Below are 27,430 nucleotides of genomic sequence, written 5' to 3' on the forward strand. Positions count from 1 at the left end.
GAGCCACCCAGGCGCCCCTAAAGTTGGGCTTTTAAAAAAGCAAGTTACGAAGAATGGATACAGTACAGCTACTTGTATACAGTGTGTAAACATCGATACGTTATGCGTTGTTATTTATAGGCACAAACTGGTGGTGAAAATAAAAAGTGTGTGTGGAAATTCTATACACCAGTGGTTCTTGGGCTTTAGTGTGCATCCGAATCCACTAGAAGACTTGTTAAAACAGAGATTTCTGGGTTCAGGAGATTTGGAGAGAGGATTTCACCTGAGAGTTTCTGGTTCAGGAGATTTGGAGAGAGGATTCCAGAACTCAGATTTCTCAGAAGTTCTTAGATGCTGCTGCTGCTGCAGGTCCTGGGACATCAGCTTGTGGATGGTGGTTCCTTCTTGGGAGGGAGCAGAATAGGACCTGGAGGGGTCCAAAGGGGCTTCAACTATATATATAATATTTTATTTCTTTATTCTTTATTTCTTTCTTTATTTCTTTAAGAAAGATCTTGTGATGCACCGTTACTTGACAAAGCTGGAGGGGTGTTCATGATCTTACTTTTTAGTTTTTTCTGTGCTTGAAACATTTCAGGAAGGAATAAAGTATCTATTTGCTGTGTGGAGAATGGACTGGAAAAGAGAAGGAAGTGGGTGTTCCTGCAGGAAGCTTTGCAGAAGCCCGGGTAAGAGTTGCTGGAGACTTAGACCAGGGGTGGCAGGGGAAGGGGAAAAGTGAGCAGAGCTGGGAGAGGTTTGAGTGAAAGAATTGACTGTGCATGGTGATTGGTCGGTTTGGAGGTTGGGGGAGGGTGGAACCTGTTTTGTGACTTGAGCAAGTGGGCATTGTATGCTTGTGACAGTGAGGGAACCCTGGAGGAGGGGCAGAGGACAGAGTTAAGTTCTGGACATCCCAGGCCTTGACAAACCAGCTGAGTGAAGTGTAGGAGAAATACCCAGGCCACTGTAGAGACTTGGAGACCAGTGCCATCTCCATGCACGTGAGCAAGATTATACAGAGGGAAGGCGCAGGATGGAAGGCTAGTCTGCAACAGACCCACAAGAATAGCACCACCCAGTGCGGGACTCAGCCAGCCTCTGCCTGCCACCTGCGTTTGTATGACCTGTGAGCTAAGAATGCTTTGTACCTTTTGAAACGCTGGGGGGGGAATCAGAAGAGAAATAATCTTATGTGACACATGAAAACTTTCTGAAATTCAAATTTCATTGTCCGTATGTAAAGTTTTATTCAAACACAGCCACGCTCATTGTTTCTGTAATGTAGGGGGCGGCTTTCACACCCAGGTGACAGACCTGAATGACAGTGACAGAGAGTTTGTGGCCTGTCATGGCTTTACACTGCCTCTTGGTGCCCCACAAGTCACGTGATGCAGTTGTCACTGGATTTCACCTTTTGCCCCTAACCCTAATATTTACCATCTGGCCCTTTACAGAAAAAAGTGCTGTTTCTTGACCTGAGGTCTGAGTTGAGACACACTTGGTCTTTTTGAATGTTGTAGAAGAGAGATGACGGTGGTTTTATTCATTTCTGTAAGAGCACCTTCTAAGAATCAGGTACCAATAGAGGAATCCCATGAGACCGTGAGGGCTGAATGGGAAAATTCATCATAGTTTTAGTCAAAGGCCCTGAAGACAGGAGGGAATGGGCCAGAGAGAAAGACACGGGCCCTGAGTCTTTGTGGGAAAGGTGAGCGAACAGCCATCACAGCCCCAACAGGCACAGCTGGGAAAACTGAGGGGCAGGTGAGCAGGTGGCACTAGGTCAAGAAAAGGCGGAGACTTGAGTGAGGCTGGAACAGTGCGGTAGAGCCAGGGTTTGGTGGACAGCTCGTAATCACAATGGGGATTTGCACAGCAGCATTTTAAAAAAATTAATTAGGAAGAACTATATGGGGGTTTGGAACCATCCATTACTTCTAAAATGTCTTGCTCAGAGAAAGCAGTGTTGCTCTGCTGACCCTTGGTGGGGGTCACTGGGGCTGGGTCACTGGAAGAACAGAGCAGTCGAGTGTTGAGGGTCTGAACGCTGAAAACAGCAGATTTGTAGGGAGGGGGCAGACATTGTGTTTGGGAAGCATTTTAGTTATCTGTTCACGTTGAGATAAAATTCACATACCATTAAGTTTGCTCTTTAAAGTGTACCATTCATTGATTTTTAGTATATTCACAAGGTTGTGCAATCTCCACTAATTCCAGAACGTTTTCATCCAAAAAGAAATCCTGTGCCATTAGCGGCCACTCCCCATTTCCCCTTTCACTCAGCCCCTAGCAGTCACTAACCTGCTTTCTGTTTGTATGGATGTGCCTGTACGTACATTTCATATAATACAGTCCTACAATACAGGACCTCTTGTATCTGCCTTAATCTCACTTAGCATCAAGTTTTCGAGTTTCATCCATGTTACAGCAGGTATTAGTGCTTTATTTCTTTTTGTGGGTGATTAATACTCCATGTCTAGTTATGGCAATTTTATTTGACCATGTATGGACTTCAGGTTATTTCTACTATTTGGCTGTTAGGAGTAGTGCTGCTGTGAACATTCATGTACTAGTGACTAGGGTTCATGCGAATGTACGTTGTCAGTTCCCTTGGGCATATACCGAGCGATGGATTTGTATGGCTAACTCCATATTCAACCTTTCGAGGAATTTCGAGACTCTCTTTTCCACAGAGGCTGCATCATTTTATATTGCCACCAGCAATGTATAAGGGTTCTATTTTCACATCTTCGTCTACACTCGTTCTTGCCTGACTCTTTGGCGACAGCCATCCTGTTGGGGATGAGGCGGGATCTCATTGTGTTTTGATTTGCATTTTCCTGATGACTAATAAAGTCAACGTGCCTGTTGGCTATCTGCCTGTCTTTTCTAGATAAATGTCTGTTCAAGTCCTTTGCCCATTTCCAAATTGAGTTATTTGTCATTTTACTGTCGAGAAGAAGTAGTATTTTGAATTGTCCGTTGGGACATCCTAGTAGAGATGTCAAGTTAGCGGGACTGGGGCTGTCAGCAGGTGGGGACAGGGAGCCCGAGTCTGGATAAGAGCACCCAGGGCATGAGTGCAGAAGTCTGTCCAAACCTCGGGCTCTCCAGCAGTCTGTAGACAAAGGCAAGAAGAGCCACCAGAGTGCACCTCCCTGGGAACCAGGTCACAAAGGCATTTCAAGGAGAAGGGAGTCATCAGTCATGCCAGATGCCACTGAGCGGTCAAGCCCGTGAACTGACTGCTGTGTTCAGCAGTAGTGAGGTCCTGGCGATTTGGTCACTGTGGGTGGAGTAGCCTTGGGTTCTAGAGGAAGAGGGGGAGTGTTGGAGATAGTAAGCATAGATAGTCCTTAAAGCTTTAAAGTCTTTATAGCTGCAGTGTGAACTTAGGAGAAATGCTGTTTTCTGTGAACCTTGCACCCGGCTTGATGGGTGTGTTGTCCCAGTGCTGTGAATGGTGGGTGGCCTGACTCTCTCCAGGAGAAGGTATGAAAGAGCTGTCTTCAGATTTTCTTCATGGCTGTCGCCTGTCAGGCCTCTGGTCTCGGTGCGAATCCTCGGAGAGGTGTTCTAGGACTGCTTCATCCAGGGATTTCCTCTCTGCTAGTCTCTATCCTTAAAAGCTCATCACAGTATACAAGGAGAAGATTTTTTGTTTCTTATTTATTGTCTCTCTCCTCCACTGGTTTCTCCCTAAGGTCCAAGAGGACAGGAACCATATCTGTGTATTTACTCACAGATCCCCAGGGCCTAGAGTGGGGTTGAGCATGGGGAAACGGCTTCATGAACGTGGAGTGAATAAGTGGTTGGAGTTTGGTGATGGAGGTTAAGGGAGCGCAGGGGTGGGGGGGGTAGGGGGGTGGGGACGGGGCGGTGGGGACGGGGCGGTGCGGACTCTGAACTCAGACCAGCTGGCAGGGTGCCACGATGGCCACCAGGCTGTCAGAGGACTTCCTGCGGCTGCTCTCCATCCTGGGGCTGGAGGGGGACGCCCAGACCCTAGGAGGGCCCCAGGAGAAGACCATCTGAACTGTTGCCGTTTGTCTCTGTGCAGAGTTGCAGTTTTCCTTCAGCAAACCTCCTTTTTGGTACTTCGTGGCAGAGTGTTTTCAAACCCATGCCTGGGACCAGTCAGGACACTGAGTGACCCAGGTGTCTGGGTGGAGGCCTGAGCTGGGAGAACGAAGGCGCTCCTGGAAGGTAACCCTTCATGTCACAGTCATTTCAGACACAGGAAGCACAGGGTCAGTTCTGTCACTAGTGTCCCCAACACATCCCAGTACTGACACTAAGAGAGCACACCGTTATGCCTGCCCATCATCCTAATCAAAATATCGACACGCTTCCACTCTGGTTCACACGTAGCTTCTGCCTCAGGCACCCTGAGTGTCAAGCACCTGACCTCCAGGGTCCTTCCGGCCCTCTCCCGTCCTAGCCCCTCCGCCACCGCACAACTCGGCAGGAATGCCCACCTCCACCGTAAGCCTCCCACCGGCACCAGCGCTAGAGCTGAGCCACTGAGTGTCCAGCCTTCTCGGTGGTGCCTGGTGCAAGGGTCACCTGCGCGTCGCCCTCACTCCGTTCTCACGACTGTTACTCCAGCTCGCATGCTTCTCAGCTCAGACCCCACACGACTGCCGGAGCCCTTGACCCAGTCTCCCCACCACCATCTCTTCCACCCCGACACATCTGTCACGCCTGCTGAAGAGGAGCCTTGCTTCTTACAAATGTTAGGGAGCTTTTTAGTATCTTCCACGGATTATCCCAATTCCTTAGCTGGTTCAGGAGGCTGTCAGCATTCTTGCCCTCACCCCCACCGTATCTGATCTTGGCTGCTCTCCTCTGTCCATCTGTCCTGGCCCCACTGGACTAACAAGTGCGGCTTGCTTTCATTTTGCTCACTCCTGTGGGAGGGACACAAAGTCAGACACACACAAACACCTTCCTCCTGGTGGAATCCAGACGAGCTGATACTAAGACACTGATTGTGCGAACAGCTGACACTGAGCATTTAGAATGAACCTAGTACGGGATACCTTCTTTAATCCTCCCAAGGACCCGAAGGCATGCAGGATCCTTGGGCATAAGAGGACTAAGAGGCTGTGCCTTCTTTTAACCCCTTGTCACTCAGACACCTTCATGATTACTTCTTGTTTGGTGTCACATCGCAGGAACCTGCAGAGGTTAGCAGCATGGACGGGAAAGCCCAGGACAGCAGCAGAGGCCTTCCCCGCAGAGCGGTGCCCCCAGCCGTGGGGCTGCTGCTCTCCATGGCTCTCATGAATGCTCTTCTCTACCTCTGCCTTGACTGGTTTTTCATCGCCCCTCCCCACTCCACTCCGGGCTCCACCCACTGTCCCCACGGACATTTCAGAATGGGACAGATGAAAAACTGTTCACCGTGGCTGTCCTGCGAGGAGCTGAGGACAGAAGTGAGGCAGCTGAAGCGTGTCGGGGAAGGAGCCGTGAAGAGAGTGAGTGCTGGCTTACATCTGAGTGTTAATGGGGTGACCTTTCAGGATGGCAAATTGGCATTATGTGTGAAGGGTCCTCAAAATATTTCTGCCTTTGAGCTCAGTGATCTCACATCTGGGACTTTATCCTAATCCAATGGAAGGGAAAAAAGCTAAATGCATCAAGGAGTATTTTGCTTTGTTATTTATAGCAATAGAAAACCAGTAATAAAAACTATTGGATATAGTTAATTATGGGCTAGCCACTTGATAGAATATTCTGCAGCCATTAAGTGTGTTTAGGAACCCTGTGTAGCAGCAGGAAAAAAAATCTTATGAGGATAAGTGAAAAAAGCAAAATGCAAAACTGCATAATACATGATTTTCAACTGCAAAATTAATGTGCTTATGTAGAAAAATACAGAAACGATAGAAATTGTGCTATGGTAAAAAGATTATGGGCAGTTTTTTTTAATTCTTATTTTTCAAGCCCTGGCATGGGATTATATTGACTTTTTAAAAGTTTTTTTATTAAAAATTTTTTTTTTATGTTAAAAAGAGAAACCAAAGGGGTGAATTCAGATGCCTCAAAAGCTGTTGTCTGTAGGCAACCAGTGTGTTGCCTGGCTGCACCTGGTGCCTTATTGGTTCTGTGGGAGCTAAGGCCCACTGATGCCTCTAGAGGTCAGAGAAGGATTGTTGCACAGAGCTCCTTTGTGAGGATATATTGAGGGACTGGCAGGAGGGAGAGGGAACAGAAAATGCATCCACATGGACAGCTGGCTTTTGTTTGGGGAGACCAGTGCACCATGAATGTGGAAAGGAGACTTTTTTTTAAAGATTTTATTTACTTACCTGAGAGAATAGTGATAGCAAGAGAGATCACAAGTGGGGAGGAGAGGGAGAAGCAGGCTCCCCACTGAGCCGAGAGCCCAGTGAGGGGCTGGGCTTGATCCCAGGCCCTGGGATCATGGGTAGACCCTTAAGCAACTGAGCCACCCTGGTGCCCCAGAAAGGAGACCTCTTGAAGGAAGAAGTCCGGGAAAAGGGAATGGAATTTATGCAAAGTAAAACCATAGAACAAGGTAACTTTTTAAAAAAGATTTATTAAAAAAAAAAAAAAGATTTATTCATTTATTGTAGGTGCTGGAGCTGTGGCAATGAATAAAACAGAGCCTGTTGAAGCTTTCTAGTTGGGGGATGAGACAATGAATAAGAAATAGATGCTCAATAAAATATGTTAATGACATGTGCTGGGAAGACAGCAGGGTGAGGAAGGAGCCACGGCTCACTACTCTAGGTGGTCAGAATGATCTGAGAGTGAGCCCTGTGGCTATCTGGGGAAAATATGTTCTAGTAAGAAAGATGGGTACCAGCAGAGTCCGAAGATGGAACATGCCTGGTTGTTCAGGGACCTGGAATGAGCCAGTGTCACCAGAGGGCAGGATGAGAAGGGAGGTAGCACATAAAGTCAGAGGAAAGCCAAGTGGTGGCCAGAGCATGTGAGGTTTGGTGGGACCAGGAGAGCCACTGGAGCAATTTGAGTAGAGGTAGAATGTGTTGTATGTGTGGAAAGGAGGCTGAGGTGTTGGTGAGGATGGAAGACTGGATGGGTCTTGCAGGGGAGAGATGGTCACAGCTGGACAAGGGTGTTAGCAGTGAACCTAGTAAGAAATCAATGGATTCTGGTCATGTCTTAAAGGCAGAGCCAGTAGGATTTCCTTTTTTTTTTTTGTTTTTTAAGATTTTATTTATTTGACAGAGAGATCACAAGGCAGAGCAGCAGGCAGGGGGTTGGGAAGCAGGCTCCCCACTGAGCAGAGAGCCCGTGGCGAGGCTCGATCCCAGGACCCTGGGATCATGACCTGAAGCCAAAGGCAGAGGCTTAACCCATTGAGCCACCCAGGCACCCCCAGTAGAGTTTCCTATTAGATCACTTCTGGGGTGTAAGTGAGGGAGAGGGTGACCACAAGGTTCTAGGTCCAGGCAACAAGAAGAGTAGTGCTGTCATTACCTGAGCAGGGAAGAATGGAAGAACAGATTTTGTGTGTATGAGGTGAACATGTTAAGGCAGTGAGTGAATGTGAAGGTTGGATATACAAGTCTAGCATTAGGGTCTGGGGCAATGGGTGGGAATATATATCTGGGATGATGCTGAAAGCATTAGGATGTGAAGAACACACCAGGGGGCGATGTGGGTAGAGAAGAGGACTTAGGCCCGGTTGATTTCTGTCTTCTTCATGACCTGGAGGGGCTGGCCGCCCACTTGTTTCCAGGTTACTGCTCAGGTCATTTTTGGACTTCTTTTTCAGAATTGCTCTTTACCTTGAAGGATATATTTTTGGGTAGATAGCTTTTTTTTTTCCTTCTTAAACTATTTATTTATTTACTTGAGAGAGGAATAGCAGGGGGAGGAGCAGAAAGAGGGAGAGAGAGAGAGTCTTTTAAGCAGACTCCGTATTGAGTGTGGAGCCCAACACAGGGCTCAATCCCATGACCCTGAGATCATGATCTGAGTTAAAACCAAGAGTCCAATGCTTAACCTACTGCCCTATCCAGGCACCCCTTCAGTAGGTAGCTTTGATGGTGGCGAATTGTTGTTGTTTGAGGACAGATTGGATTTGGGGGATGCCCTACAAATCATGCCCATGCGAATATGAGGTTTAGAAATGTGGATAATAACTCTGAGTAATGTAGCTTTGTTTATTAAAGTGAAATAGGACTGTAAGGCCATTACATTGATTTTCTTTTGTCTTTGGTTGAAATTTGCCCTCAGGGCAAGAGTATTTTGTGCACTGGATATTTGCATCATCAGTGATGAGTCTCGTCCGTCCCCCCACCTTGAGCCCTGGGGCCCGGGACACATGGGGATCCCAGCACAGGGAAGCCTCTTATTCCTTTGCATAGTCACTTATTGGAACAACTCGCTGCATGTAACGTGTTTCCCATCACTGGAACCAGCTCCTCCACGCGGGCAACACTCCGCACCCTAAGCTGAAGGCATAAGCTTCCTCAGTAGGAATTTCTGTAACCAGAGTTCTTGGCATCCTGCTCACTGACCACCTCCTCTCCCAGCGCCCTTGCTTCAGTAATTTCCTCAGTTTATTGGGACCTGTGTGTTGATCCCATGGTGGTTGCACTGGGTCTCACACTGACCCAACAGCAGGGACTCTGTGGCTCTTAGCCTCAAAGTCAGTCTTGTGCAAACATATCGTGCCTGGCTGGGGAGCCCCGAACCTGGTTGACCCCAGCTGTGCATCTGCATTCGAGCAGTTGCCCTGGAGGTAGAGAGGTCCCACAGCCCTGTGGTTTCATGCGCGACCACAAACCTCAGCCCTGCTCTCACCACAGCCCAGCGGTCCTATCATGTTCCTTCTACGAGTTTTCCTTCCCCCTTGCCTTAGTTCATGGTCTTGTTGCATAAGTTGTTATGGAAACAGGAGCTTCCCAAACAAAATTTCTTCATCTTCAGTCACCTGACCTGTAAGCCCTCCAGCTCAGGTGTCATGACTTCTCATGATGTCTCTCCCGGAAGCTGTCCACTCTCTCCTGCACCCTCAGTCTTCCCTACTCTGAGGGTCATTCTGACTGGCACACAAACACACACCCTTTCTCACAGAAATCCCTTTCCCCAATTCCCTCTTCCTCGGAAGCTCTATGCACGTTCTCTTTCCTCTGTAATGAAATTGCCAGAGCTCTGTCCCTACTTCTCTCCTCCCATTCACTTGTCTTCTGCCGGGATGGCTTCCAAACACCCTCCTGCAGAGAAACTGCCCTTATCCAGAGACCTGCAAACCCTGGGTTGGTCATTTCTCTGTCTTCCTTGATCTTTTCTGCAGCCTTTGATACAGTTGGCTCCTCTGTCCTTGTGCCTCTGGCTCTCTGTGCCGCCACCTCTTTATAGTTTTCCTACTCCCTCACGGGCCATTCCTAATTATCCCTCTTGCTGCCTTCTGTTCCCTATCTTGCCCCTAAGTCAGCAGTTCTCCACCAGAAGTGATTTTGCTCCTAGGGGGAGCGTGTGGCCAATGCTCTCTTTCCCCAGACTCTATTTGTGGTTTGTGTTTGCGATTGCCTGGAGCAATCCCAGTTTGACTGAAAGGTAGATTGACCCATTCTTTTTCTTTAATTTTCTTTCATTGTAAAAACAGTACATTCAATTCAAATTTACAGAAGGAGGTGAAGTACAAAGTAAACTGTTCCCTTCTACCTCTTGTCCTCCCCATCTCTGATCTTATTCTCTGAGGATAACAGTGGGAGATTTATCCCTTTTAGATTTTTTTTTCCAGTGAATTTTATTTCATGTGTATCTTTTTTTTTTTTTTACATTTTTAAAATTAACATATAATGTATTATTTGCTCCAGGGGTACAGGTGTGTGAATTCTCAGACTTACACATTTCACGGCACTCACCATAGCACATACCCTCCCCAATGTCCATGTCATGTGTATCTTTTTATTAAGTTTTATTTATTTATTTATTTATTTAAAAAGTTTTTTAGATTTCTTTTCTTTTTTTTTTTTTTTTAATTTGACAGAGCGCAAGCGCGCACAGGCAGACAGAGTGGCAGGCAGAGGCAGAGGGAGAAGCAGGCTCCCCACCGAGCAAGGAGCCCGATGTGGGACTCGATCCCAGGACGCTGGGATCATGACCTGAGCCGAAGGCAGAGGCTTTAACCCACTGAGCCACCCAGACACCCCCATTTGGAAGGATCTTACATGATCTATGTTTAATGCTCTGGGCTGTCTGGAAAACAGATGTTACCTGAATTGTGTATATATATATTTATTTATTTTTATTTAGAGAGAGGGCACATTGGAGTGTGCCCACAAGTGAGGTGGGGGCAGGACAGAGGGAGAGAGAGAATCTTTTTTTTTTTTTTTAAAGATTTTATTTATTTATTTTACAGAGAGAGATCACAAGTAGACAGAGAGGCAGGCAGAGAGAGAGAGGGAAGCAGGCTCCCTGCTGAGCAGAGAGCCCGATGTGGGACTCGATCCCAGCACTCTGAGATCATGACCTGAGCCGAAGGCAGCGGCTTAACCCACTGAGCCACCCAGGCACCCGGAGAGAGAGAATCTTAAGCAGGCTCCACACTGACCCACAAGGGGCTCAGTCCCACAACCCTGAGATCATGACCTGAGCCAAAGTCAAGAGTCAGACCCTCAAGCGACTGAGCCACCCAGGTGCCCCTGAGTTGTATATTTAGAGTATGAAATAATAGTGTTCACTTCTCAGTTCCTTTTGCAAGGTCTGCCTCCTCATCCCTTTTAACCTTGGGTCATTCATGTATGCTCACTCCTTCCCTGGATGTCTTCAGCCTCTTGCCTTTATCTATAGCTAAGACCTCTGCCCTGAACTCCCCAGACTCTTTTTTACAGCTGCCTACCCCACATCTCCACTTGGATGTCAGAAAGGCTTTCACACTGAATGTGTCCCAGACCATCCCCTCATCCTCCTTTTCATTTATTCTTCCCTGTTGAGGTTAATGATAGCTCTGTGGGCCCAGGTGCCAGGCCCCTGACCTGGGAAGAAGCATCCTGACTTCTCTCTTTTTTTCACATCCATGTTGAATCCATTAGCAAGTTCTATTGTCTCTGCACTCAGTGGAGATCCAGGATTTGACCATTCCTCAGACTTCTACCCATCTCCCGTCCTCCCTCCGCCCATCCAAGCTTCGTAGCTGGATTATTTCGGTAGCTTCCCAGGTGGGCTCTCTGCTTCCACGCTAGTCCCCTCCCATCTCTTCAGTCTGTTTACAGAACAACAGCCAGAATACTGCTATTAAATTCTAAGTCAAAGAGCATCTCTCCTCTGTCCAAAATCCTCCAGTGGCTCTCTGTGTCTCTTAAGTAAAAGCCAGAGTCCTTTTACCAGCTTACAGGCTTTAGAAGGTCTGTACCCTCTTCCAGCCTTATTCCTGCTCCATTCCCCTTTGCTCATTCCACTCCAGCCACCCTGGCCTTACTGACCTGGCAGTCTATGGTCATTCTGTCACCCCAGGGCCTTTGCCCTTGCTATTCTTTCTGCCTGGGATGTAGTTCCGCGCAGGTAGCGTGTGGCTCATTCCTCTACCTCTTTCAGGTTCTTGCTCAAATGTTACCCCAGTGAGAGCCTTCTCTAACCCTATTTAAAATTTAAACCCTTCCCTGCTTAATTTTTCTTCAAAGCACATTTATGTATACTTTATATATATCCTGTTTATTTTCTTTATTGTCTGCCTCTTGCACTACAATGTAAATTCATAGGGGCAGGGATTTATTTCATTTTTTGGGTTTTTTGTTGTTGTTGTTCTTTTAAGGTTTTATTTATTTCAGAGAGAGAGTGCATGAGCAGAAAAAAGAGGGAGAGGGAGACACAGACTCCCTGCTGAGCAGAGAGCCTGATTGGGACTTGATCCCAGGATGTTGGCATCATGACCTGAGCCAAAGGCAGATGTTTAACTGACTGAGACACCCAGGTGCCTCCCTGTTTTGTTTTTTAAAGATTTTATATTAAAGTAATCTTTACACCCAACATGGGACTTGAACCTACAACCCCAAGATCAACAGCTGCACACTCTACCAACTGAGCCAGTCAGGTGCCCCAATTTCTTTTTTTTTATTATCATAAATACTTATTAAATTTATGAGGACAGATTTGACTACATAACAGTTAATTTTTTTACTACAAAAGACCACATAAACTATTTTCTAAAATGTATCCTTTACATTTATATAATAAAACGTCACATGGATAATACATAAGGAGTGCCCAGAAATTAATAAGCGTAAAACAGCCCTACAGAAAATTGGATAAAGGCAACGAACATACTTTCCACAGAAGACCTACAGAAATGCCAACAAAGACGAAAAGTGCTCAGTGTCAGAAAATACAAATGAGCTGGAACAGTAAAATGTTTTCATCATCAGGTTGGTACAGAGTACAAAGATTGATAACATCTAGTGCGGTTAAGGCTGTAGAACCTAGGATTCGTTCATGTAAGAGTGGAGAGAGTGCACGGTGGCACAGACTTTGGAGGGTTGTGATAGAGTCCGTATTCTTCAGTTACCCGTCTACTTACCCAGCTTGTAGAAATGCTTGCCGACATGCAGAGTTGTGAATATAAGGTTATTTATTGTAGCACTGTTGTTAATAAGAAAAGAAGGGGAAATAATTTAAATGTTCATCAGGTAACAGTTCACATAAAATCATACTAAATATTATAGACCTGCATATAATTTCTCTATTATAGAGAAAGAGCCTCATGATCTGATTCCTTCCATGACAAATCTCATGAATTTTTATTGTATTATACTTTAAAGAAAGAAATGATCATCTGCAAAACCTCACTAGCATGAGTAATATACCCAAACTGTGAAATGTTATGCAGCTTTAAACAAAGGACTTATACCTGTATATATACAGACAGGAAAGTCTGAGGTACCAGTTAAATGAAAAAAAAGTTGCAGTGTGATATGTATGTTATAATCTTACTTTATGTCACCCCAGTCTCAAATGCTATTTGTAAAGCATACATTAACATGTATGAGAGCACACAGAAAGGTCTGGGAGATTACACACCACTTAACAGCTTTCTTTGGGTTGGGGAGTAAAAGCAGGGGAAGGAAATCTCCTCCTGCATTTGAATTTTTGCCAAGAAGAATATTCTTTTTTTTTTTTTTTAGAAGTGTTTCTTGTTTCTTTTTTCTTTTTTTTTTTTAAGATTTTATTTATTTGAGAGAGAGGCAGTGAGAGAGAGCATGAGCGAGGAGAAGGTCAGAGGGAGAAGCAGACTCCCCGTGGAGCTGGGAGCCCGATGCGGGACTCGATCCCGGGACTCCGGGATCATGACCTGAGCCGAAAGCAGTCGTCCAACGAACTGAGCCACCCAGGCGTCCCCCAAGAAGAATATTCTTGATTAATTTTATAATTTTCTTAAAAAAGGTAAAACTGGTCTAAGAGTTTTAGAAAGTGTTACAAAGCAACTGAGTTAGAGATGCTGAGAAATGATTCTTAAGCAATACCTGACTTGCAAATATTTAACTTTGAAAGTTTCAGGTATTTGAGAGTGATCCCAAAGACTAATACTATTTAATAATAAATAGTATTTAATAATCTTTCATTTATCTGAGGCACAAAAATTCAACATAAACAGGAGTTCAGGAGGATTCATGAGGCCTGTTGTTGAGCTTCTCCCACCACTTCTTGTTGAATAAATGTATGTATCAATAAATTGTAGCAGCTTCCCTAGAGTGATCACTTGTTTTTATGTGAAAAATGGGCCTATGATACCAAAGCCACCTGCCATTGCTGGTGGGCACCATGAGGAGGTGGGTCTAAGGAAGTGATGGCTTTCAACAAAAAACACAATTTTTGTGTTGAAGTCCAGTGTCAGATTCAGTGTTAACTCAGGTCTATGGGGAAAATGTGTTCCACAAAAGGGGCACCTGGGTGGCTCAGTGGGTTAAAGCCTCTGCCTTCGGCTCAGGTCATGATCCTAGGGTCCTGGGATCGAGCCCTGTGTCAGGCTCTTTGCTCAGCAGGGAGCCTGCTTCCCCATCGCTCTCTCTCTGCCTATTTGTGATCTCTGTCTGTCAAATAAATAAATAAAATCTTTAAAAAAAATTTTTCAAATATAACTAACACAGTATTATATTAGTTTTAGACATACAAGCAAAAGGACTTTTTTATTGCTATTTTTTAAAATTTTACTTTATTATGTATGTCACCATACAGTATATCATTAGTTTTTGATGTGGTCTTCCATGATTCATTGTTTGTGTAGAACACCCAGTGCTCCCTGCAATCTGTGCCCTCCTTAATACCCACCACCAGGCTCACCCATCCCCCCCACCCCTCTCCCCTCTAAAACCCTCAGTTTGTTTCCCAGAGTCCACAGTCTCTCATGGTTGCAAAATGACTTTTTAATAGAAATTATGATCCAGGGCGCCTGGGTGGCTCAGTGGGTTAGGCCGTTGCCTTCGGCTCAGGTCATGATCTCAGGGTCCTGGGATCGAGTCCCACATCCGGCTCTCTGCTCAGCAGGGAGCCTACTTCCCTCTCTCTCTCTCTGCCTGCCTCTCCGTCTACTTGTGATCTCTCTCTGTCAAATAAATAAATAAAAATCTTAAAAAAAAAAAAAAAAGAAATTATGATCCAGGGGCACCTGGGTGGCTCAGTGGGTTAATCGTCTGCCTTTCGGCTCAGGTGATGATCTCGGGGGCCTTGGATTGAGCCCCGTGCCACACATTGCATGTCGCTCGTGGGTCATCTGCTTCTTCCTCTCCCTCTGCCCTGCCCCCTCCGCTTGTGCTCTGTCCCTTGCTTTCTCTTTCTCTCAAATAAATAAAATCTTTTTAAAAATAATAAACTATAATCCATAGTGAAATTTCTCAATTTGGGGTTTTTGAAAAGGTCTTAAAAGATTTCTCTTTTAAATATTAAAGGTCAACTGTGGGTATCTGGGTTTTTCCACTAATGAATTTCCCCTGTCAGATCCCAAAGAAATCTCACAGGTCTTTAACTTACCTCAATTTGATATATTTTTGAGTTCTTTTAAAAAGTGTTTTTAGGGGCACCTGGGTGGCTCAGTGGGTTAAAGCCTCTGCCTTCAGCTCGGGTCATGATCCTGGGGTCTTGGGATCAAGCCCCGTGTTGGGCTCTCTGCTTGGCGGGGAGCCTGCTTTCTCTTCTCTCTCTGTGCCTGCCTCTCTGCCTACTTGTGATCTCTGTCTGTCAAATAAATAAATAAAATTTAAAAAAAAATTGTTTTTAAATGTGAAATCATATACATTGATTCTGGAAAAGTTGGAAAATACTGAAAGGCATAAAGAAAAAAAATCACCTAGAATCTTACCATATGAAGAGAATATATGAAGAGAAACATTAGCCTGTTTCCTTTGATTTCCATGTAATTTTGTCTTGTTATATGCAGTTAGAACAGTAACATAAAGGAAATTTTATATCCTTTTTCATTTGTGACATTACTGTTATCTGTGAAGACTCTGTGAAAACTCGGTCAATATATGCATTTTTGTTGACCACATTGCACTATTCTGAGTGATCTTGCCATTCTTGCCCTCCATTCTGATGGATGGGTAAGTTCCAGTTTATGCTTTTGTAAGTAGTGCCAGATTTTTATTCCTGGAGCTTTTTATCTCTTTCAGATTATTGCCTTAATAGATCTTGGATTTGATGTTACAGGCACTTGATAAATACTCCACATTGGTTCCAAAAACCATAAGCTATGTTTTAGCAGTGAGTAAGTAGCAGCACAGAGAAACAGCCCGCAGGCGGCACACGCAGCCTAGGGCAGCCAGTCCTCCCTACCCTCACTTCTGAGCCTGTCTTCTCTTCCGCAGTCTTAATGCCTTCCCTTTGGAGATTGAAGCAGGAGGTCAGAAGTTCTTCATTACAGTCCTTCCTGCAACCCTTTCCTAGCTAGCAGAAATGGGGAGTTTAAGGTGTCCTGTTCAGGCACTCGGTGGGGGGTCTGGTCTAGAGTCTGCGGGGCACTTTTGCTTCTGCTCTTACAGCTGAAGGAATACAGAACCACACCCCACTTAAAACTGTTGTCCTGGGGCGCCTTGGTGGCTCAGTTGGTTAAGCAGCTGCCTTTGGCTCAGGTCATGATTCCAGGGTTATGGGGTCGGGCCCTGCATGGGGCTCCCTGCTGAGCAAAGAGCCTGTTTCTCTCTCTCCCACTGCCTGCTGCTCTGCTTACTTGTGCTCTCTCTCTCTGTCAAATAAATAAATAAAATCTTAAAAATAAAAAGATTTTATTTATTTATTTGACAGATGGAGATCACAAGTAGGCAGAGAGGGAGACAGAGAGAGGGGTAAGCAGGCTCCCTGCTGAGCAGAGTCCGATGTGGGACTCGATCCCAGAACCCTGGGATCATGTCCTGAGCCAAAGGCAGAGGCTTTAACCCACTGAGCCACCCAGGCACCCCAAATAAATAAAATCTTAAAAACAAAAACAAAAACTCTTGTCCTGACCGAGAACGACTCCTGTTTGTGATGTACTTTGCTACCTTTGAGCTAAGCAGGTGGTGGTGTGATGTGTGATGGGCTGGCTGGGCTTGACTTACCACTTTTCTAGTCGTCTCCCCTCCCCCCCATCCATTTGTGCTGCAGGTGTTTGGAGCTTCCGGTCAGTTTTTCACTCCATGCCTTTATCCTCCAGGCCCCTCTCCCAGGGATGCACTTCCCATTCTCCACATCTGCCGGGCCAACCCCAGTCATCCTCTAGACCAACTCCCAGGAGCCTTCCGGCACCCTCACCCGAGTCCATCCCGGGCCTATCCTGCCTTCTGCACTGGGTGCCCGTGTTTGCTCATCGGTGAGCCTTCGTAACCAGACTGAGCGCTTCTCCGGGACTGGGTCTCTGTCTCCTTGTTTCTGCATTCTCTGTACCACCTCTGGCGCTCGTTGGGGGTTTCTGGCTCTCTGATACAGGTGACGGTTTTCAGGGTTGATGGTTTTCTGTGGCTTTGTTTCAGGTCTTTCTGTCTGAGTGGAAGGAGCGTAAAGTGGCGCTCTCCCAGCTCTCCCGGCTGGAGATGAAAGAGGATTTCCTGCATGGGCTGGAGATGCTGAAAGGTCTGCAGAGTAAACACGTGGTCACCCTGCTCGGCTTCTGTGAGGACGACAACACTATCCTTACCGAATATCACCCCTTGGGCTCCTTGAGCAATCTGGAAGCAACACTGAACCTTTCCAAGTACCAGAACCTGAACACGTGGCAGCGCAGGCTGCAGCTGGCCGTGGACTACGTCAGCATCATCAACTATTTGCACGACAGCCCCCTGGGCACACGCGTCATGTGCGACTCCAACGACCTGCCCAAGACGCTGTCACAGTATCTGCTGACCAGTAACTTCAGCCTCGTGGTGAACGACCTGGACGCCTTGCCCCTGGTGAACCACAGCTCCGGGACGTTGGTGAAGTGTGGCCACCGGGAGCTGCATGGGGACTTCGTGGCTCCAGAGCAACTGTGGCCCTATGGGGAAGACACACCTTTTGACGATGACCTCATGCCCTCCTATGATGAGAAGATCGACATCTGGAAGATTCCAGACGTCTCTAGCTTCCTTTTGGGGCATGTTGAAGGGAGTGATATGGTCCGGTTTCATTTGTTTGATATTCATAAAGCCTGTAAGAGCCAGACGCCGGCGGAACGACCAACAGCTCAGGATATTCTCGACACTTACAAGAAGGTTTTGAATTTACTCAGAGATACCATGGTGTCCCAGACAAGAGAAATGCTCTAGAAACCCGTCCTATCAGTGAAGGATGGGCTTTAGGGAACAAATGGAAGAGATGCAGCAAATCTTGCTCTGATGGTGAGGTTTTTGCTGTTCAGCTGTGTGGTCCTTCCTCTGCGTCCACGTGCACCCGTGAGTGGTGTTCACCCCCCGGGGACAGGGGCAGAAGTTGCTGCAGGCACACTGGGTTTGGCTGAAGTCCAGCCTCCCTCTCTCATGCGATCACTCCCAGCCCAGCGGAAGAGGAGAGAAGCAGGAATCTAGCCACAGCTGAAGGAAGTAACAAAAATTAGCTACAAAGAGGCTTCTCTTGCCCTAATTACTGAATCTGGAGGCGTGTAAGAAATGTATATAGAAAAGGTTTTTAAATGGATATGAAAGAAACATGCAGTAGTTTTCCAAAGAATTGTTTTCCTCATGTTTTTAGGTGGTGGTCAACATGACCAGACATAATTCAGTTCCCAAATTCAGGGTCACAGGAGTATTTGTGATGTTTCACATGGTGTTGATGAGGCCGTCTTTAGTATTTTAAATGATTGTTTAAATGTTTATTTTAATGAATGTGAAATTCTTATGCCATCCTCTTTCCAAAAACCTAAAGGAGAACTGTGATAGCAGGCTCCTTGAAGTTTTGAATGGACAAGGAATATTTAGGACAGCAAGTACGAGGGAAATTATATCCGTGTTCCTGCCTTGGATGGTGCTTATGAAATTCCTGTTTACCTTCCAGCTCAGTTTTCTGTGTCCAAAGTTAATTATTAGAACAATTTATATCAAAAATATCACTCATGGGGCGCCTGGGTGGCTCAGTGGGTTAAAGCCTCTGCCTTCGGCTCAGGTCATGATCCCAGGGTCCTGGGATTGAGCCCCGCATCGGGCTCTCTGCTCAGTGCAGAGCCTGCTTCTCTCTCTCTCTCTCTGCCTGCCTCTCTGCCTACTTGTGTTCTTTGTCTGTCAAATAAATAAAATCTTAAAAAAAAAAAAATCACTCGTTACTGGAAAGTGTCAAACCCTTCCACTTGAGTTGCATAATGGAATCCTTTAGAAAGTTCTTTCTTGGTCACTATCATCCTCATTTGCAGAGGATGATGGACTTGGTGTGTATTAATTACCACCAATAAGGTGGTTAAAGCTGACATTGAGGGGCAGAGGTGCCCGGCAATAGACGCTGCCTTCCCTTAAACTTGAGCAGGTGTCGGAATCACCAGAAGCAAGAGCTGGGCCCCACCCCAGAGGCTCTGACTCAGTAGGTCTGGGACAGAATCTGAGACTTTGCATTTCTGACTGGTGCTGCTGGTCTTGGGACTACATTTTGAGAGCCACTCTCCTTAACTGTTAGGGAGGGTACCACGGGCAGTAGGATAGGGCAGCAAAATTAGTATTATGTCCTAGTCTACCACTTTTGGGGCTGATTGGGTCATATGGCTGAGCAGAGAATATAATTCCCTAGAGTATTTTAAAGGTCAGTTTTTGCTATTAAAAACTTTCCCACATGGGGGCGCCTGGGTGGCTCAGTGGGTTAAGCCGCTGCCTTTGGCTCAGGCCATGATCTCAGGGTCCTGGGATCGAGTCCCGCGTCGGGCTCTCTGCTCAGCAGGGAGCCTGCTTCCCTCTCTCTTTCTCTCTGCCTGCCTCTCTGTCTACTTGTGATCTCTCTCTGTCAAATAAATAAATAAAATCTTTAAAAAAATTAAAAAAAAAAAAAACTTTCCCACAGCAGTCAGGATGCTGGAATCAAGAGGATGGATGATAACAAGGGTTGTCGAGGATGTGGAGAATTGGAACACTCTGGTAGAAATGTCTTCTGGTGCAGTTGCTTTGGGAAACAGTCTGGCACTTCCTCAAAAAGTTAAAAAAATATAGCCTGGTGGTGGGTATTATGGAGGGCACGTATCGCATGGAGCACTGGGTGTGGTGCATAAACTATGAATTCTGGAACACTGAAAAGAAATTTAAAAAATAAAAATTAAATAAAAGTTAAAAATAGAATTGCCATGACCCAGGAATTCACTCCAAGTATTCACCCAAGACAGCTGAAAACATGTCTACACAAAATCTTGTACATGATCATTCATAATAGACGAAAGATGGAAATAACCCAAATGTTCATCATCCGGTGAATGCATAAAGAAAATGTGGTATATCCATACAGTAAGGTCTTACTCAGCCGTAAAGCAGAATGGCGTACTGATACATGCTCACTCCCACATGGTTGGAGTTTGGGAACATTCTAATTGAAGGAAGCCAGTCACAGAGGACCACACGTTGTATGCTTCCATTTCTAGGAAATGTCCAGAACAGACAAATGCATACAAATAGAAAGTAGATGAGTGGTTGCCAGGGGCTGGCAGGGGGTTAGGGGGGAGGAATGGGGAGTACTTGCTAATGAGTACAGAGTTTCTTTTGGGGGCAATGAAAATGTTTTGAAATTATATAGTGATGGTTGTAGAACTCAATATATTAAGTAACTGAATTGTATAATAGGACAAACTTTATGCTATGTGAATTTGTATCTCAATAAAGCTGAGGGGAAAAAACCCATGTCTGTGCCAAGGCTGTGTATCCGTTATGACTCTTCACTTGATGTAGGTGGTTATTGTGTAGAGTTATTGGTTTTATTACCCTATCCAGGATATAATTCTTGTTTGAGGGATTTTCTTAGCTTTTGGACTTTGCATTGGAGCAAAACCATCAGTTTAAACAAATTTGTTTTGAAATATTGACAGTAGAGCTAAAATAAACAGCACGGTGTGTGTTAGGGCCAGAAGACCAGGGTTCTAATCCCAGCCCTGCCTCTGATTCGTTGTGTGCCCTCAGACTACCTGATCTCTAAAATGAGAGAGTTGGTGGGAACCATTTCCTCCACATACTTCTCTTAAGTTCTCTCAGATGCTTCATCATGCCGGGGCCAGATGCCAACCAGAACCTGGTCTGTCAGGGTTCAGTCATTAGCTTGTGCTCAGACATAATTCAGTACCCAAAGAACTGCAAAATCCTAAGAGCAAGCCTAGCTAAAGCCTCGATGGGAGTTCATGGCCCAGTCAGCTTGCTGCCTGGCGCTCCACAGACGTGTGACCAGGAGAGGAGGTTGCTGAAGTGAGCCATTCTCAAAGCGCAGCCAAGGATTCAGTGCTCTCTCCCTGCTTACCTGTTGCAATCACCACCACCCTGTGGTTTATAATGGGCTTTCTCATGTCATGTGAGGCCACGAACATTCCAAACATCTGGTGGCATGCAGTGACTGTTAGTGATTCGGCAGAGACAGAACGCGGGGCTGTTTTCAAGGGAGGCACGTGGGGATGGGAGCGAGGTGGAAATCTCTGCAGCTCTCTGCAGAAAGGTCCTGGTGGTTTCCCCCCGACCTTTATTTTAAAAACAAACATCACTCAATTTCAGTAGTCACTATTCTCGCCCGAGTTTTGATCATTTAAGAGTAATTTAAAATGTGAAACCATGCTTTCCTACCCCTTTGTAATCTTCTGCGAGGGTCAACAAAATGAAGGAAATAACTTGGATTTTTTGGAGCGCGACAATGTTGTTTGGAATCAGAACTCCGAAGAAGGAAGTCAGCAAGAACACTGCGTCCAAGTGTAGTGTTTTTATTTATACCGTAAGCACGAGTCAGAGTTTTGCTACCTGAAATTAACTCCTCTGGAAAGAAAATTTGATTCATTCACTCCCAAGTCCATGTGATCGATTATGGAGTATCTCGCATGGGTAAGGCACAGTACTCACTTTCACCTCTGAAAGGGACCTAGTGCCTACGAAAACAGCACTGTGTTTCCAGTTTGTTGTTGTCGTTGCTGTTCTCTTCTATCATGAGTGGACAGGACTAGCCTGTGACTGTGGAGATCCCCCAGAGTGTTCTTGGGCTCCAGGATCACCTCTGACCCTCGAGATTCTTCAAGGCAGTGCCAGCAACCAGAAGTTCTTATACCTGCAGGGTCATTGCCAAGGTTGGATTCAGAAATTTGGAAATAGGCAGCTGAAGAGAACTGGAACTCTGGACCTCAACTGTGAAGCTCAAGATAAACCCTTTATCTTGGGTTTATTTTTTTTCCTTAAAGCGTAAAAACCATATGTGTAATATGTAAACTGTAGCCTATGCTAGACTGTGTTCTTTCCTTTTTTTTCCCTTTAGCCTGACAATTGTTATTAACCTTTTAAATGGATTCTTAGAGACTGAAGAAAGTCATCATAAATTGTCAAAAATCAAATCCAACTGTTTCAGGTGCTAGAATTTTCTTATGAGTAAATTTTTGAGGCTTAATTTTGACTTATTTTGTTGTCAGAATAGGCTTTTATCAGGCATTCATCAGGTCCCTCCAATAGGGATTTCATAATTTCTTTTCCTGGATTATTTAAGGACTAGTATTTACAGAATTATGTCAGGATTCACTCCATCACTACTGGGTTAATAGAGTTCAATTACATAAAGGGACCATATATTATGGATCATAAAACACAGGCATACAGTATGTGTGTGGTATATTCCCCTAAAAGCAAATAAATTGACTTTGTCCTTGCAGATTATCATTTAAAACTTTCAGGTGGGGCACAGCTCTATTCCGACATCTAGATGGTTCTTGATTTGGGTTCAGGTCATGATCTCAGGGTTGTGAGATTAAGTCCCACATTGGGCTCCATGCTCAGCAGGGAGTCTGCTTGTGCTTCTGCCCCCACCCCAACCTGCTTGTGCTCTCCCTCTCTCTCTCTCTCAAATAAATGAAATCTTTTTTTTTTTTTTTTTGACAGAGAGAGATCACAAATATGCAGGCAGGCAGAGAGAGGGGTAAGCAGGCTCCCTGCTGAGCAAAGAGCCTGATGCAGGGCTTGATCCCAGGACCCTGAGATTGTGACCTGAGCTGAAGGCAGAGGCTTAACCCACTGAGCCACCCAGCGACCCCTAAATAAATAAAATCTTAAAAAAAAAAAAAGACCGTTGGGGGTGCCTGGCTGACTCAGTTGTTAGAGCATGTAACTATTGATCTTGGGGTTGTGAGGTTAAGCCCCACATCGGGTGTAGAGATTACTTTAAAAAAAAAAGTAGACCATTGGGTTTTATCATGTTTATCATGTGTTTAACCATCGATGGATCACACACATTTATCTCTGCTTCCTTCTGAAACCAAGTTAGAATGGCAGAAAAGAAATAAAAAGATATAAACATTAAGCCAAACATGAAGCAAGACCATTTGTTACTCAGAATTCTGTAAAGCTCTAAAATTGGAGAGGCCAAGTTCCTTGGAAGGTGAGAGTAAGGAGTGGGCTGAGAGCCACAAGGTTTGGTTGAAAGTTCCTATACAGAAGAGTTAGACTCCCGACTGCCTTCACAAACCTGATGTATAGTCAGGATACCGCCTCTCTATGTTCCACAGGAAAAAAAGACAATTTGTAGGAGAAGGAACTAAAGAGCTAAATGGGAACCCCAGATGTAACATATGTTGGGGGTAAGATTCAATCATGAAAATGGAGGGATTTCCTGAAACTCTACAGAAAGAATGGTAAGAGGCCTCAACCCGCATTTTCCACTCCACCCCACAAAGTCCTTCCCTGCCATGCTCACAGCCAGGCCTATTACTGTGACACCAATCAGGAGACTGGAAGATTTCTTTCTAGGGAAACTGTACCCCAAAGAAGAAGCTTACCTCCCACTGAAATTTCTGGCTCTGCACCCAAAACTCCACGAGTTAACAGCACACCTTCTTGCAAGCATACCCACATTTTCCATTTTGCTTTTCGGGCTAGTTTGCTATTAGGTAGTCTACTCTAGATAATTCCCACTAACTGCAATATGATGCTTCATGTTCATTTTGGCATTCAAGATTCATTTCATTTTAATATATGCTACTCTGAACTTTATTATAAGTAAATCCTGGATGAAAGTTTTATAATCATTCAAATATCATATACAATTTATACTGTCCATGTATAAATTTTGCATATTTTCTATAGGCTATTCCAAGTTCGTCATTAGGATTTAGCAGTGTTGAGTTTGGTTTTATTTTGTTTTGTTTTTGTTCTTTGTAAAAGGCTTAAAGTCAAAATTTGGCCAGAATTCCATTTTTCAAACTGATTTTAATATAGTAATCAGTTTATTGTCATCTGTGTTGTATAAATCCATATCAAAATGTAAGTCATTTTCATTTCTTCTGCAATTTCTTCTGTGATTGGAATGTACATTATTTTCAATATGTTTTGCCTGCCTTCCTTCCTTCCTTCCTTCCTCCCTCCCTCCCTCCCTTCCTCCCTCCTTTCCTTCCTTCCTTCCTTTCTCCTTTCTTCCTTTTCTGTAAGCTCTACATTCCACATTGGCCTTGAACTCATGAACCCGAGATCAAGAATCGCATGCTCTACCAACTGAGCCAGCCAGGTGCCCCCTTTCTGTTTCTTTATTAAACAGATTAACAGTGTCTTCTTTTTTTACACATTTTACACAACCTTCACGTTCACAGGCACATGGTCTACATGTTATAACAGTACTTCACTGTCTTTTGTAAACATTTAACACATTTTTAAGGCTTAAAAATGGCTTGTATTTGCTGTGTTTTGCACATCATTCAAGAACTTCTTTATAGTGTTGACATACTGCATTATGAAGGTTTGCCTTAATTTTCTTGGTCTGGACACTTATCCAACTTATCATTTTTTTTTAAAGATTTTATTTATTTATTTGATAGAGAGAGATCACAAGCAGGCAGAGAGGCTGGAAGAGAGAGAGGAGGAAGCAGGCTCCCTGCTGAGCAGAGAGCCCGATGCGGGGCTCGATCCCAGGACCCCGAGATCATGACCTGAGCTGAAGGCAGCGGCTTAACCCACTGAGCCACCCAGGCACCCCCAACTTATCATTTTTGAAGCTAAAATTATCCTGGGGCCTGAAGCCTGGAACAGACTATGCTCCTTCATGGGAGCTCATCACAGAAACCACAGTAACCTCATGGGAGGGAAAGAAACATGCAGGGAAGACCAAGATGCCAGCAACTGTCCTTCACAGAGTTGATGCTTCTGTCACTCTCAGTCGCACTTCTACACACTAACAAATTCAGAAGGGAAAATTAAGAAAATAATCCCTTTTACGATAGCATCAAAACCAAAGAGATACTTAGAAACAAATTTAACCCAGGAGGTGAAAATAATAAGGCTGATGAAAGAAATTGAGGAAGACACAACTGAAAGATACCCTGTGTTCATGGAGTGAAAGAATGAAGATTGTTAAAATGTCCAAAGTGATCCAGAGATTCAGTGCAATTCTTATAAAAAGTCCAATGGCAGTCTTCACAGAAATAGAAAAAAAAAAATCCTAAAACTCATATGCAATCACAAAGGACCCCAAATAGCTAAAGCAATCTTGAGAAATAAAGGAGGAGGCATCACAATTCCTGATTTCAAACTCTGTGTAAAATTTGTTTAAAAAAGTACGGTACTGGCATAAAAATAGACGTGTAGATCAATGGAGCAGAATAGAAAGACCAGATAGAAACCAAAGCCTATATGGTCAACTAATCTTTGACAAGGGCACCAAGAATACATAGTGGGGAAAGGAGAGTCTCGTCAATAAAGTGTTGGGAAAACCAGACAGGCACATGCTAAAGAATGGAAATTGCCCCCCGTCTTACATCACTCTTGAAAATGAGCTCAAAGCGAATTTAAGATTTAAATGTAAGACTTGAAATCATAAGACTCCGAGGGGAAGACAGGGGCAAAGCTCCTTGACATTGGTCTTGGCAGTGATTTTTAAAATATTATGTCAAAAGCACAGGCAAGAAAAACAAAAATGAGTGGAACTACATCAGACTGAAAAGTTTCTGTGCAGCAAAGGAAACAAAATGTAAAGGCAACCTACAGAATGGGCAAAAATATTTGCAAACCATATATTTAATAAAGGGTTAATGGGGCGCCTGGGTGGCTGAGTGGGTTAAAGCCTCTGCCTTCCGCTCAGGTCATGATCCCAGGGTCCTGGGATCCAGCCCCGCATCAGGCTCTCTGCTCAGCGGGGAGCCTGCTTCCTCCTCTCTCTCTCTCTCTGCCTGCCTCTTTTCCTACTTGTGATCTTTGTCTGTCAAATAAATAAATAAAATCTTTAAAAAAATAAATAAAGGGTTAATATCCAAAATATATGAACAAAAAATTAAATAATCAGATTTTTAAATGGGCAGAGGACTTGAATAGACATTTCTCCAAAGAAGACTTACAAAACAACCAAGGGCTACATAAAAAGGTGCTTAATATCACTCATCATCAGGGAAATGCAAATCAAGACCACAATGAGATTATCACTTTATACTGTTAGGATGGTTTGTTTGTTTTTTTTAAAGATTTTATTTATTTATTTGACAGACAGAGATCACAAGCAGGCAGAAAGGCAGGCAGTGAGAGGGGTGGGGGAAGCAGGCTCCCTGCTGAGCAGAGATTTCCCCCCCGCAATGCGGGACTCGATCCCAGAACCCTGGGATCATGACCTGAGCCGAAGGCAGAGTCTTTAACCCACTGAGCCACCCAGGCACCCCAGGATGGTTTTTATAAAACAGACAGTAGAAATAAATAAAATGTGTTGGTGAGGATGTGGAAGAAAGGGGACTCTTGTACACTGTTGGTGGGAATGTAAATTGGTGCTGCCACTATGGAAAACAGTACATGGGTTCTTCAGAAAATTAAAAATAGAGGGGCACCTGGGTGGCTCAGTCAGTTAAGTGTCAGACTCTTGATTTCTGCTCAGGTGTGGAGCTCAGGGTCATGGGATTGAGCCCCATGTTTGTTCCTGTCCTGAGCATAGAGCCTGCTAAAGATTCTTTCCTTCTGCCCCTCCCTGCCCCTGCACTCTCTCTCAATTAAATAAATAAATAAATAAAATCAAAACAGAAATACCGTATGACCCAGGGATCCCACTTCTGGGTTTATAGCTGAAGGAAACAAAAACAGTATCTCAAAGAGATACCTGTACTCCCATGTTTACTGCAATGTTACAATAGCCAAGATATGGAAACAATCTAGCTGCCCATCCATGGACAGATTAATGGTTAAAAAAGATATGTGTATGTGTGAATATTTATATATGTATGACCATACAGGACTATATATAACTATAACTGTAACAAATTATATGTAATATATGTATATTATATTTAATGTAACATTATTCAACCTGTGAGAAGAAGGAAATCCTACCATCAGTAACAACAGGGATGAAACTAGAGGACATTATGCCAAGTGAAATCAGCCAGCAGAGAACAACGAATACTGCATGATCTCACTTGTATGTGGCTGGGGTTGACATGGGAGGAGATGGAAGATGTTAGTCAAAAGGTACAAGCCTTCAGGTCCAAGAAGAGTAAGCCCTGGGGATGGGATATATGGCATGATGACTATAATTAATACTATGTGGTGTACTTGAAGCTTTTTTCTAAAAATTTTTATTTATTTATTTGAAAGTGAGAGAGAGAGCACGAGCAGCGGGAAGGGGTAGAGGGAGAAGCAGGCTCCCCACTGAGCAGGGAGCCCAATGTGGGACTCGATCCCAGAACCCTGGGATAACGACCTGAGCTGAAGTCAGACACTTAACTGACTGAGCCACCCAGGCGCCCCATATTTGAAGCTTTATAAGGGAGTAGACCTTAAATGTTGTCACTACAAAGGGGGAAAAAAGGGTACGTATGTAAGGTGATGAATGTATTAACTAACCTGTTTATATCACTTCACAAAGTATACTTATGTCCAGTCATCATGTTGTGCAATTCAAA

The 27,430-nt window shown here is 44.6% G+C and overlaps 1 protein-coding gene across 1 annotated transcript; it reads left to right on the forward strand.

Moving 5' to 3' along the window:
* The first annotated feature begins 624 nt into the window (after positions 1-624).
* On the forward strand, positions 625-17,726 carry POMK (protein O-mannose kinase). Its single transcript, XM_032838018.1, has 4 exons — positions 625-671; positions 4,046-4,191; positions 5,163-5,465; positions 16,929-17,726. Exons 3-4 carry the CDS (start codon positions 5,184-5,186, stop codon positions 17,697-17,699), a joined length of 1,053 nt encoding a protein of 350 aa, XP_032693909.1. The 5' UTR covers positions 625-671; positions 4,046-4,191; positions 5,163-5,183; the 3' UTR covers positions 17,700-17,726.
* Positions 17,727-27,430: the final 9,704 nt, after the last annotated feature.

This window comes from Lontra canadensis, unplaced genomic scaffold, assembly GCF_010015895.1.
Source record: "Lontra canadensis isolate GAN:19392208 unplaced genomic scaffold, GSC_riverotter_1.0 scaffold101, whole genome shotgun sequence".
Classification (NCBI taxonomy): domain Eukaryota; kingdom Metazoa; phylum Chordata; class Mammalia; order Carnivora; family Mustelidae; genus Lontra; species Lontra canadensis.